Consider the following 12,362-nt stretch of genomic DNA (forward strand, 5'->3'; position numbering starts at 1 on the left):
GGAGAGGAAGCTATGTTAGTCTATTGATATGAAGGAAAGGAGATGAGGAGAGGAAGCTATGTTAGTCTATTGAGATGAAGGAAAGGAGATGAGGAGAGGAAGCTATGTTAGTCTATTGAGATAAAGGAAAGACGATGAGGAGAGAAATATTTGGGAAGGGAGGGAGGGAGGGAGGGAGGGAGGGAGGGAGGGAGGGAGGGAGGGAGGGAGGGAGGGAGGGAGGGAGGGAGGGAGGGAGGGAGGGAGGGAGGGAGAGTGGGAAGGGAGGAAGGTATTATAGGCATTCCTCTTGTCCAGATGGGATAGGGCAGTGTGGGTCTAGGGTGACAGATAAGGTAGAGGTGATATGATCCTTGACTAGTCTCTCAAAGCACTTCATGATGACAGAAGTGAGTGCTACGGGGCAATAGTCATTTAGTAGTTATGAAGTCGTTGTAAAGACACCTCTATGTGTTGTGTGTGTGACGTGTTTATACCAGTTGTGCGTGTGTGTTGTGCATTTCAGGTACATATAGGTTTGTTAAAAACGGTGTGTTGTGTTTGTTGTGTATCAGGTACAGTTTTTTTTAAAGGTTGTGTGTGTGTGTGTGTGTGTGTGTTTGTGTGTGTTATGTGCCTTCAGGCACCGAGGACACCCGTCTGAATAGTGAGTGTAACAGTGATCCAGTCTGTCCTCCTAAATGTCGCTGTGAGTCCAATGTGGTGGACTGCTCCAACCTCCGAATCAACAAGATACCAGAACACATCCCTGCCTCTACCACTGAACTGTAAGAGTGCACACACACACACACACACACACACACACACACACACACACACACACACACACACACACACACACACACACACACACACACACACACACACACACACACACACACACACACACACACACACACACACACACACACACACACACGTGTTTGAATCTTCTTCAGGATTCATGGCTATGTTTATTTAACGTCAGCTTCATTCTAACCATGGTCTGTTTCCTCCTCTCTCTCTTCCTAGTCGTCTGAACAACAATGAGATCACTACACTGGAGGCTACAGGAGTCTTCAAGGCCCTCTCCCAGCTCAACAACATGTACGTTGTGGTTTATGTTATGATTGAATTAGACAAAGAAATGTCTCGCTAGTCTAGGTACCAGTCTGTTTAGCCACAAGTACAAGGAGTGGAATCCAAGGAGTGGAATACAAGGAATGGAATTAACAGAATGGAATTAAAGTAGTGTTAGCTGTTAGCTAACAGACTGGTACCAAGGCTAATGTCTCACTGCTGCTACCAGAAAAAAAGTTAAGAAGTTCACTAAAAGTATTTTTTCATCTTTCTTTAATCACCATTATTTACTTATTCCCAGTAACCTTAGCAACAATAAGATCACGGAGATCGAGGATGGGGCGTTCGAGGGGGCGGGGTCTGTCAACGAGCTCCATCTTTCAGCCAATCAGCTGGATTCTGTCCGCAGCGGAATGTTCAAAGGACTGGAGGGACTACGGATGCTGTGAGTCACACACACATGCAGAGACACACACACATATGCAGAGACACACACACACACGCACGCAGTGACGCAAACAGACGCAGACGCACACATGAGCACAAGTAGGTACACACACTCATGCATGCATGGATGAGAACCTTCATGCACAGACGCTTAATGTACTAGTCTTGCTTGGCAGAATAGTGGCAGTCCACACAGCGGCTGTGGAAAGACACTACTCATGTATTAACACACACAATACATCATCCAAATCCTCCTTTTCCAACACTATATCTTTCTCCTAATGTTTGATATTAGGAACATTTCAATACACTTCTTGTCAATTCACATGGGATATATGCCAATGAAGCAGTTTTCTCTATTCCAGAATGTTGAGGAACAACAAGATCAGATGTATCCATAACAACAGCTTCACCGGCCTGCACAACGTTCGCCTGTTGTCTCTCTATGACAACCAGCTAACTACCATCACCCCTGGAGCCTTCGATACCCTGCAGACACTGTCTACACTGTAAGACACACAAACACGTGCGCACTCACACACACTAAAGTCCTGCACGGGTCTGTTTTTCAGAGCCGTACCCGTCATATTGCATGTCTATTCATCATTTGGAGAAAATGAATGCCATGAATTAAGAACAATATATTTTTATTTTCACAATGTGATGCGTCACTCAAATTGCTTTGAGAAAAAGAGTCTTCTAATTAGCCTTCTTACCTAATAAAAGCCTGTAGCCGACATAACAAAAAAATACCTTTACATGAAATAGTGTTAAGATAATCAAATATTTCAGGCCTAATTAAAACTTAAATAAACCATTCCCAGAATTGAAAACAGGCTGCAAAAATAGGATACATTTATTTAGTAGACTACCCAACTTAAGGCTCCCCATCCATTTTTCAAACACTTGAAACCCTTTTTTAATGCAATCTAGAGCCATAATCATTACATTACATTCTATGTGAAATATATGTCATTTTTTCTGCATGTCTAAGCATACCTCTTGAGCTGTCTGTGTCCTCCTGACTGGAAACTAAATAAGGTGCATTCAGAAAGTATTCAGATCCCTTGAATTTGTCCACGTTTTGTTACGTTACAGCCTTATTCTAACATGGATTAAATAATTGTTTATCCTCATCAATCTACACACAATACCCCATAAACACAACGCGAAAACAGAAATAACTAATTTACCTACAGTGGGGAGAACAAGTATTTGATACACTGCCGATTTTGCAGGTTTTCCTACTTACAAAGCATGTAGAGGTCTGTAATTTTTATCATAGGTACACTTCAACTGTGAGAGACGGAATCTAAAACAAAAATCCAGAAAATCACATTGTATGATTTTTAACTAATTAATTTGCATTTTATTGCATGACATAAGTATTTGATCACCTACCAACCAGTAAGAATTCCGTCTCTCACAGACCTGTTAGTTTTTCTTTAAGAAGCCCTCCTGTTCTCCACTCATTACCTGTATTAACTGCACCTGTTTGAACTCGTTACCTGTATAAAAGACACCTGTCCACACACTCAATCAAACAGACTCCAACCTCTCCACAATGGCCAAGACCAGAGAGCTGTGTAAGGACATCAGGGATAAAATTGTAGACCTGCACAAGGCTGGGATGGGCTACAGGACAATAGGCAAGCAGCTTGGGGAGAAGGCAACAACTGTTGGCGCAATTATTAGAAAATGGAAGAAGTTCAAGATGACGGTCAATCACCCTCGGTCTGGGGCTCCATGCAAGATCTCACCTCGTGGGGCATCAATGATCATGAGGAAGGTGAGGGATCAGCCCAGAACTACCCGGCAGGACCTGGTCAATGACCTGAAGAGAGCTGGGACCACAGTCTCAAAGAAAACCATTAGTAACACACTACGCCGTCATGGATTAAAATCCTGCAGTGTACACAAGGTCCCCCTGCTCAAGCCAGCGCATGTCCAGGCCCGTCTGAAGTTTGCCAATGACCATCTGGATGATCCAGAGGAGGAATGGGAGAAGGTCATGTGGTCTGATGAGACAAAAATAGAGCTTTTTGGTCTAAACTCCACTCGCCGTGTTTGGAAGAAGAAGAAGGATGAGTACAACCCCAAGAACACCATCCCAACCGTGAAGCATGGAGGTGGAAACATCATTCTTTGGGGATGCTTTTCTGCAAAGGGGACAGGACGACTGCACCGTATTGAGGGGAGGATGGATGGGGCCATGTATCGCGAGATCTTGGCCAACAACCTCCTTCCCTCAGTAAGAGCATTGAAGATGGGTCGTAGCTGGGTCTTCCAGCATGACAACGACCCGAAACATACAGCCAGGGCAACTAAGGAGTGGCTCCGTAAGAAGCATTTCAAGGTCCTGGAGTGGCCTAGCCAGTCTCCAGATCTGAACCCAATAGAAAATCTTTGGAGGGAGCTGAAAGTCCGTATTGCCCAGCGACAGCCCCGAAACCTGAAGGATCTGGAGAAGGTCTGTATGGAGGAGTGGGCCAAAATCCCTGCTGCAGTGTGTGCAAACCTGGTCAAGAACTACAGGAAACGTATGATCTCTGTAATTGCAAACAAAGGTTTCTGTACCAAATATTAAGTTCTGCTTTTCTGATGTATCAAATACTTATGTCATGCAATAAAATGCAAATTAATTAGTTAAAAATCATACAATGTGATTTTCAGGATTTTTGTTTTAGATTCCATCTCTCACAGTTGAAGTGTACCTATGATAAAAATTACAGACCTCTACATGCTTTGTAAGTAGGAAAACCTGCAAAATCGGCAGTGTATCAAATACTTGTTCTCCCCACTGTATGTATTCTGACACTTTGCTATGGGACTCGAAATTCAGCTCAGGTGCATCCTGTTTCCATTGATTATCCATGAGAAGTTTCTACAACTTGATTGTAGTCCACCTGTGGTAAATTCAATTGATTGGCCAAGAGGTCGAATGAATTGTCCGTAGAGTTCCGAGACAGGATTGTATCGAGGCACAGATCTGGGGAAGGTTACCAAAAAATGTCTGCAGCATTGAAGATCCCCAAGAACACAGTGGCCTCCATCATTCTTAAATGGAAGAAGTTTAGAACCACCAAGACTCTTCCTAGAGCTGGCCGCCCGGCCAAACTGAGCAATCAGGGGAGAAGGGCCTTGATCAGGGAGGTGACCAAGAACCAGATGGTCACTCTGACAGAGCTCCAGAGTTCCTCTGTGGAGATGGGAGAACCTTCCAGAAGGACAACCATCTCTGCAGCACTCCACCAATCAGGGTTTTATTGTAGCGTGGCCAAACGGAAGCCACTCCTCAGTAAAAGGCACAAGACAGCCACCTTGGAGTTTGCCAAAAGTCACCTAAAGACTCTCAGACCACGAGAAACAATATTCTCTGGTCTGATGAAACCAAGAATAAACTCTTAGGCCTGAATGCCTAACATAATGTCTGGAGGAAACCTGGCACCATCCATACGGTGAAGCATGGTGGTGGCAGAATCATATTGTGGGGATGTTTTTCAGCGGCAGGGACCGGGAGACTAGTCAGGATCAAGGGAAAGATTAACGGAGCAAAGTACAGAGAGATCCTGGATGAAAACCTGCTCCAGAGCGCCCAGGATCTCAGACTGGGGCAAAGATTTACCTTCCAACAGGACAATGACCCTAAGCACACAGCCAAGACAATGCAGGAGTGGCTTCGGGACACGTCTCTGAATGTCAAGGGGTCTGAATACTTTCCGAATGCACTGCATTTCTCTGCGTCTCTGGGTAAAAGATTGAAAGGAATGTGAGTCTTATTCAGTACGTTTAGTAATTAATTGTTTTTCTAAAGTCTACCAACGTTGCCAGCAGGCATGCCAGCTAAGATAGATAGACAAGCTAGCTACTATAACTTGATTGATAGCCTGAAATCGCTTCTTGGTAGCTAGTTATGAGGTTGGGAGATTGGGAACCTCTCTGGGATAGCTAAAGACAACTTCAGAAAATTGCTAGGTGGCTAGTACAGCAGCAAATATTTTTTTTTAAATACAATATATTAATCAGCACAAATCTGAGGGGGCACGTGCCCCTGTGCCCCGTATGGGCATAGCGTCTCTGCACGGCTGGTATCCGTATGTCTGCCTCGCCACTCACTAAATGGAATTCGCAACACATCAAGCTCCTGTTAAAAAATGTATTGCAAATGTTTCCGACCCGCAATGTAATTGTTCTGAACTGTGAGCCGAACTACGGGTTGAAATAATCTTTTCATTCTACCCGACAGCTGATTTTTCACCCGATGCAGGGCTCTAACACACCTACACACACACACCCCCACACACACCCCCACACCCCCACACACACACACACACACACACACACACACACACACACACACACACACACACACACACACACACACACACACACACACACACACACACACACACACACACACACACACACACACACACACACACACACACACACACACACACACACACACACACACACCACACAGAAAGCTAAAGCTTAATTGGTGTAATTGTTAAGTCTAACTCCCTCTTTCCATCAGTAACCTCCTGGCTAACTCCTTCAACTGTGACTGTCGTCTGGCCTGGCTTGGTGATTGGCTGAGAAGCAGAAAGATCGTCACGGGCAATCCCCGATGCCAGCGCCCCGCCTTCCTCAAAGAGATCCCACTACAGGACGTGGCACTGCCTGACTTCCGCTGTGAAAAGGGTGAGTTTGGGTCGAAACACACTCACACTCTCTAGCACACACAGTTCTGCCTTGATGGGAGTTACGAGTTTCGCTCATACAACTGCTTCAAGTCATTTGGGCCTGAAGACTGCAGATTGTAGCACAATATACAGAAAGAGATCTACCCCTTTTGAGTTGTCAAAGCATCTGGGTTTTTTTGTGGGGGGAGGGGTGCACTTTCCCTTTAAGATAGAGATAATGATCTATTGATGGCCCTCATTGTGTGGGAGGTAAGTTAGTGATCTATTGATGGCCCTCATTGTGTGGGAGGTAAGTTAGTGATCTATTGATGGCCCTCATTGTGTGGGAGGAGGTAAGTTAGTGATCTATTGATGGCCCTCATTGTGTGGGAGGTAAGTTAGTGATCTATTGATGGCCCTCATTGTGTGGGAGGAGGTAAGTTAGTGATCTATTGATGGCCCTCATTGTGTGGGAGGAGGTAAGTTAGGGATCTATTGATGGCCCTCATTGTGTGGGAGGTAAGTTAGTGATCTATTGATGGCCCTCATTGTGTGGGAGGAGGGAAGTTAGTGATCTATTGATGGCCCTCATTGTGTGGGAGGAGGTAAGTTAGTGATCTATTTATGGCCCTCATTGTGTGGGAGATAAGTTAATGATCTATTGATGGCCCTCATTGTGTGGGAGGTAAATTATCCAGCAGGTACTGGACTGATAAAACATGCTTCCCAATATCTCACTCCTCTTTCTTTCAAAGTCAAAAGGCGGTTGAACGTGACTTTATGTATCGACAGTCTTTGTAAAAGTATTTTATTATTGTGTTTACCAAGCGATTTCACACTCAGCAGTACCTAGGTCTCTGATCGATTCTTATGACACACAAACACACACATACACAACCTCAGCCGTACCTATGCCTGCGGTCAATGCTGGCTGAGTGTTATTGAGATGTTAGCTGTATTGACCAGTGAATCTGCTTCCTACTGAGAACGAATACTAGGTCTGACTTTGTCTCTGCAGCTTTACACTATCATCTCTATCTAATCTCTCATTTAATATGTCCTCTCTATATAACCTCTCTGTTCTCTATCTAACCTCTCATTTAATATGTTCTCTCTATATAACCTCTCTGTTCTCTATCTAATCTCTCATTTAAAATGTTCTCTCTATCTAACCTCTCATTTAATATGTCATCTCTATCTAACCTCTCATTTAAAATGTTTTCTCTATCTAATCTCTCATTTACAATGTTCTCTCTATCTAACCTCTCATTTACAATGTTCTCTCTATCTAACCTCTCATTTACAATGTTCTCTCTATCTAACCTCTCATTTAATATGTCATCTCTATCTAACCTCTCATTTAAAATGTTTTCTCTATCTAATCTCTCATTTACAATGTTCTCTCTATCTAACCTCTCATTTAAAATGTTTTCTCTATCTAATCTCTCATTTACAATGTTCTCTCTATCTAACCTCTCATTTACAATGTTCTCTCTATCTAACCTCTCATTTAATATGTCATCTCTATCTAACCTCTCATTTAAAATGTTTTCTCTATCTAATCTCTCATTTACAATGTTCTCTCTATCTAACCTCTCATTTAAAATGTTTTCTCTATCTAATCTCTCATTTACAATGTTCTCTCTATCTAACCTCTCATTTACAATGTTCTCTCTATCTAACCTCTCACTTAATATGTTCTCTCTATCTAATCTCTCATTTAATATGTTCTCTCTATCTAATCTCTCATTTAATATGTTCTCTCTATCTCTCATTTAAAATGTTCTCTCTATCTAACCGCTCATTTAAAATGTTCTCTCTATCTGATCTCTCATTTAATATGTTCTCTCTATATAACCCCTCTGCTCTCTATCTAACCCCTCATTTAATATGTTCTCTCTATATAACCCCTCTGCTCTATATCTAACCTCTCATTTCATATGTGCTCTCTATCTAACCTCTCTATCTAACCTCTGTTCTCTCTATCTAACCTCTCATTTAATATGTTCTCTCTATATAACCCCTCTGCTCTCTATCTAACCTCTCATTTAACTTCTTATGGCTACGGGGCAGTATTGAGTAGCTTGGATGAATAAGGTGCCCAGAGTAAACTGTCTGCTCCTCAGTCCCAGTTGCTAAGATATGCATATTATTAGTATATTTGGATAGAAAACACTCTGAAGTTTCTGAAACTGTTTGAATGATGTCTGTGAGTATAACAGAACTCATATGGAAGGCAAAAACCTGAGAAAAAATCCAACCAGGAAGTGGGAAATCTGAGGTTGGTCGATTTTCAACTCAGTGGGATATTGGTCATGTTGCACTTCCTAAGGCTTCCACTAGATGTCAACCGTCTTTATAAACTTGTTTGAGGCTTCTACTGTAAAGGGGGGCTGAATGAGAGGGAAATGAGTCAGAGTTCTGCCAGCAGCCACGGGCTGGTCATGCGCATTCACATGAGAGGTAGCTCCCGTTCCATTTTCTTTTTCTGAAGACAAAGGAATTCTCCGGTTGGAACATTATTGAAGATTTATGTTAAAAACATCCTAAAGATTGATTCTATACATCGTTTGACATGTTTCTACGGACTGTAACGGAACTTTTTGACATTTCGTCTGCAACTAGTGAACGCGCTTCGTGAGTTTTGATTTGTTTACCAAACGCGCTAACAAAAGTAGCTATTTGGACATAAATGATGGACATTATCGAACAAATCAAACATTTATTGTGGAACTGGGATTCCTGCGAGGGCATTCTGATGAAGATCATCAAAAGTAAGTGAATATTTATAATGTTATTTCTGACTTCTGTTGACTGCACAATATGAGGGATATCTTTTTGTCTTGATTGGACTCTGAGCGCCAACCTCAGATTATTGCATGGTTTGCTTTTTCCCTAAAGCTTTTTTGAAATCTGAAACAGCGTTTGCATTAAGGAGAAGTGGATCTAAAATTCCATGGATAACACTTGTATCTTTGATTAACGTTTATTATGAGTATTTCTGTAAATTGATGTGGCTCTCTGCAAAGTCACTGGATGTTTTTGGAACTAATGAACATAAAGCGCCAATGTAAACTGAGGTTTTTGGATATAAATATGAACTTTACCGAACAAAATATATATGTATTGTGTAACATGACGTCCTATGAGTGTCATCTGATGAAGATCATCGAAGGTTACTGATTCATTTTATCTCTATTTATACTTTTTGTGACTCCTGTCTTTGGCTGGGAAAATGGCTGTGTTTTTCTGTGATTTGGCAGTGACCTAACATAATCGTTTGTGGTGCTTTCGCTGTAAAGCCTTTTTGAAATCGGACACCGTGGTGGGATTAACAACAAGATTACCTTTAAAATGGTATAAGATACTTGTATGTTTGAGGAATTTTAATTATGAGATTTCTGTTGTTTGAATTTGGCGCCCTGTACTTTCACTGTCTGTGTCATATCGATCCCGTTAACGGGATCGCAGCCACAAGAAGTTTATGGTCTCTCTATCTAACCTCTCTGTTCTCTCAATCTAATCTCTCTTTTCCTCATTTCCTCTATTCAATCTCTCTTGCTAGATGAATAATCAAACCTGCCTTCTCCCTCCCTCTCTCCAGGAGTGGAGGAGATGAGCTGTGTGCCCAGGCCTCAGTGTCCCAGTGAGTGTACATGTCTGGAGACTGTGGTACGCTGCAGTAACAAACACCTCCGTGCGCTGCCCAAAGGCATCCCCAGAAACGTCACTGAATTGTGAGTTCCTCCTCAGTACATCAAATATTTCAATAACAAGAATGTTTTATGATACAATCAGATGGAATTTTATGGACATGAGCAGATTGTAGCAATGGAGTCAAGACAGAAGAAAGATGGAGAGAGAGAGAGAGAGAGAGAGAGAGAGAGAGAGAGAGAGAGAGAGAGAGAGAGAGAGAGAGAGAGAGAGAGAATAAATAAACGTTATAGTTCTTCTCTCAGACATTCCTCTCTACTCCCAGAGGCCTCCAGGCCTAATACTGATGTCACTCCAACTACGATGGCCAAGGACTGTGTATGTGTGTGTGAGCGAGAGAGAGAGAGAGATCCGCAGCAGGAAGAGGACATTTTAATGAGCAGGTTTTGTTGGGATAGGTCTGGAGATAGATAGAGAGGGTTGGGGGGAGGTAGGGGAGAGAAGGGGGAGATAGAAAGAGAGGGGTGGGGGGAGAGAGGGGAGGGGAGGGGAGGGGGAGATAGATAGAGAGGGGTGGGGGGAGGGAAGGGGGAGATAGATAGAGAGGAGTGGGGGGAGAGAGGGGAGGGAAGGGGGAGATAGATAGAGAGGGGTGGGGGGGGGAAGGGGGTGATAGATAGAGAGGGGTGGGGGAGGGAGGGAAGGGGTGATAGATAGAGAGGGGTGGAGAGGGGTGGAGGGGGAGGGATAGAGAGGGGTGGGGGGGAGGGATAGAGAGGGGTGGGGGGAGGGAGATAGATAGAGAGGGGTGGAGATAGATAGAGAGGGGTGGGGGGGAGGGATAGAGAGGGGTGGGGGGGAGATAGAGAGGCGTGGGGGGAGATAGATAGAGAGGGGTGGGGGGGAGGGAGATAGAGAGGGGTGGGGGGGATAGATAGAGAGGGGTGGGGGGGATAGATAGAGAGGGGTGGGGGGGGGAGATAGAGAGGGGTGGGAGGGAGGGAGATAGAGAGGGGTGGGGGAAGATAGATAGAGGCGTGGGGGAGATAGATAGATAGAGAGGGGTGGGGGGGGAGATAGAGAGGGGTGGGGGGAGATAGATAGATAGAGAGGGGTGGGGGGAGATAGATAGAGAGGGGTGGGGGGGGAAATAGAGAGGGGTGGGGGGAGATAGATAGATAGAGAGGGGTGGGGGGGAGATAGATAGAGAGGGGTGGGGGGGGGAAGGGAAGGGGTGATAGATAGAGAGGGGTGAGGGGGAAGGATAGAGAGGGGTGAGGGGGAGGGATAGAGAGGGGTGGGGGGATTGAGATAGAGAGGGGTGGGGGGAGATAGATAGAGAGGCGTGGGGGGAGATAGATAGAGAGGGGTGGGGGGAGGGAGATAGAGAGGGGTGGGGGGAGATAGATAGATAGAGAGAGAGGGGTGGGGGGAGGGAGATAGAGAGGGGTGGGGGGAGATAGATAGATAGAGAGGGGTGGGGGGGGATAGATAGAGAGGGGTGGGGGGAGATAGAGAGGGGTGGGGGGGAGATAGAGAGGGGTGAAGGGGAGGGAGATATAGAGGGGTGAAGGGGAGGGAGATAGAGAGGGGTGGGGGGAGATAGATAGATAGAGAGGGGTGGGGGGGGGATAGAGAGGGGTGAAGGGGAGATAGATAGAGAGGGGTGGAGAGGGGTGGAGGGGGAGGGATAGAGAGGGGTGGGGGGGGATAGAGAGGGGTGGGGGGAGGGAGATAGATAGAGAGGGGTGGAGATAGATAGAGAGGGGTGGGGGGGAGGGATAGAGAGGGGTGGGGGGAGATAGAGAGGCGTGGGGGGAGATAGATAGAGAGGGGTGGGGGGGAGGGAGATAGAGAGGGGTGGGGGGGATAGATAGAGAGGGGTGGGGGGGGGGGATAGAGAGGGGTGGGAGGGAGGGAGATAGAGAGGGGTGGGGGAAGATAGATAGAGGCGTGGGGGGAGATAGAGAGGGGTGGGGGGAGATAGATAGATAGAGAGGGGTGGGGGGGAGATATAGAGGGGTGGGGGGAGATAGATATATAGAGAGGGGTGGGGGGGAGGGAGATAGAGAGGGGTGGGGGGAGATAGATAGAGAGGGGTGGGGGGGGAAATAGAGAGGGGTGGGGGGAGATAGATAGATAGAGAGGGGTGGGGGGGAGATAGATAGAGAGGGGGGGGGAAGGGGTGATAGATAGAGAGGGGTGAGGGGGGGGGATAGAGAGGGATAGAGAGGGGTGGGGGGAGGGAGATAGAGAGGGGTGGGGGGAGATAGATAGAGAGGCTTGGGGGGAGATAGATAGAGAGGGGTGGGGGGGGAGATAGAGAGGGGTGGGGGGAGGGAGATAGATAGAGAGGGGTGGGGGGAGATAGATAGATAGAGAGGGGTGGGGGGAGATAGATAGATAGAGAGGGGTGGGGGGAGATAGATAGAGAGGGGTGGGGGGAGATAGAGAGGGGTGGGGGGGAGATAGAGAGGGGTGAAGGGGAGGGAGATAGAGAGGGGTGGGGGGAGATAG

At 45.6% G+C, this 12,362-nt stretch overlaps 1 protein-coding gene across 4 annotated transcripts in view; it reads left to right on the forward strand.

The window, feature by feature from the left end:
- LOC139580477 (slit homolog 1 protein-like) overlaps positions 1-12,362 on the forward strand; it is a 213,467-nt gene that overhangs the window by 169,760 nt on the left and 31,345 nt on the right. For all 4 annotated transcript variants that reach the window (XM_071409214.1, XM_071409212.1, XM_071409213.1 and 1 more), the window contains 6 exons: positions 623-767; positions 1,012-1,086; positions 1,361-1,504; positions 1,872-2,015; positions 6,044-6,210; positions 9,796-9,928. In XM_071409214.1, coding sequence (XP_071265315.1) covers positions 623-767; positions 1,012-1,086; positions 1,361-1,504; positions 1,872-2,015; positions 6,044-6,210; positions 9,796-9,928 — 808 coding nt within the window. The remainder of the gene's footprint in view (positions 1-622; positions 768-1,011; positions 1,087-1,360; positions 1,505-1,871; positions 2,016-6,043; positions 6,211-9,795; positions 9,929-12,362) is intronic.

Source organism: Salvelinus alpinus, chromosome 7 (assembly GCF_045679555.1).
Source record: "Salvelinus alpinus chromosome 7, SLU_Salpinus.1, whole genome shotgun sequence".
NCBI classification, from domain to species: domain Eukaryota; kingdom Metazoa; phylum Chordata; class Actinopteri; order Salmoniformes; family Salmonidae; genus Salvelinus; species Salvelinus alpinus.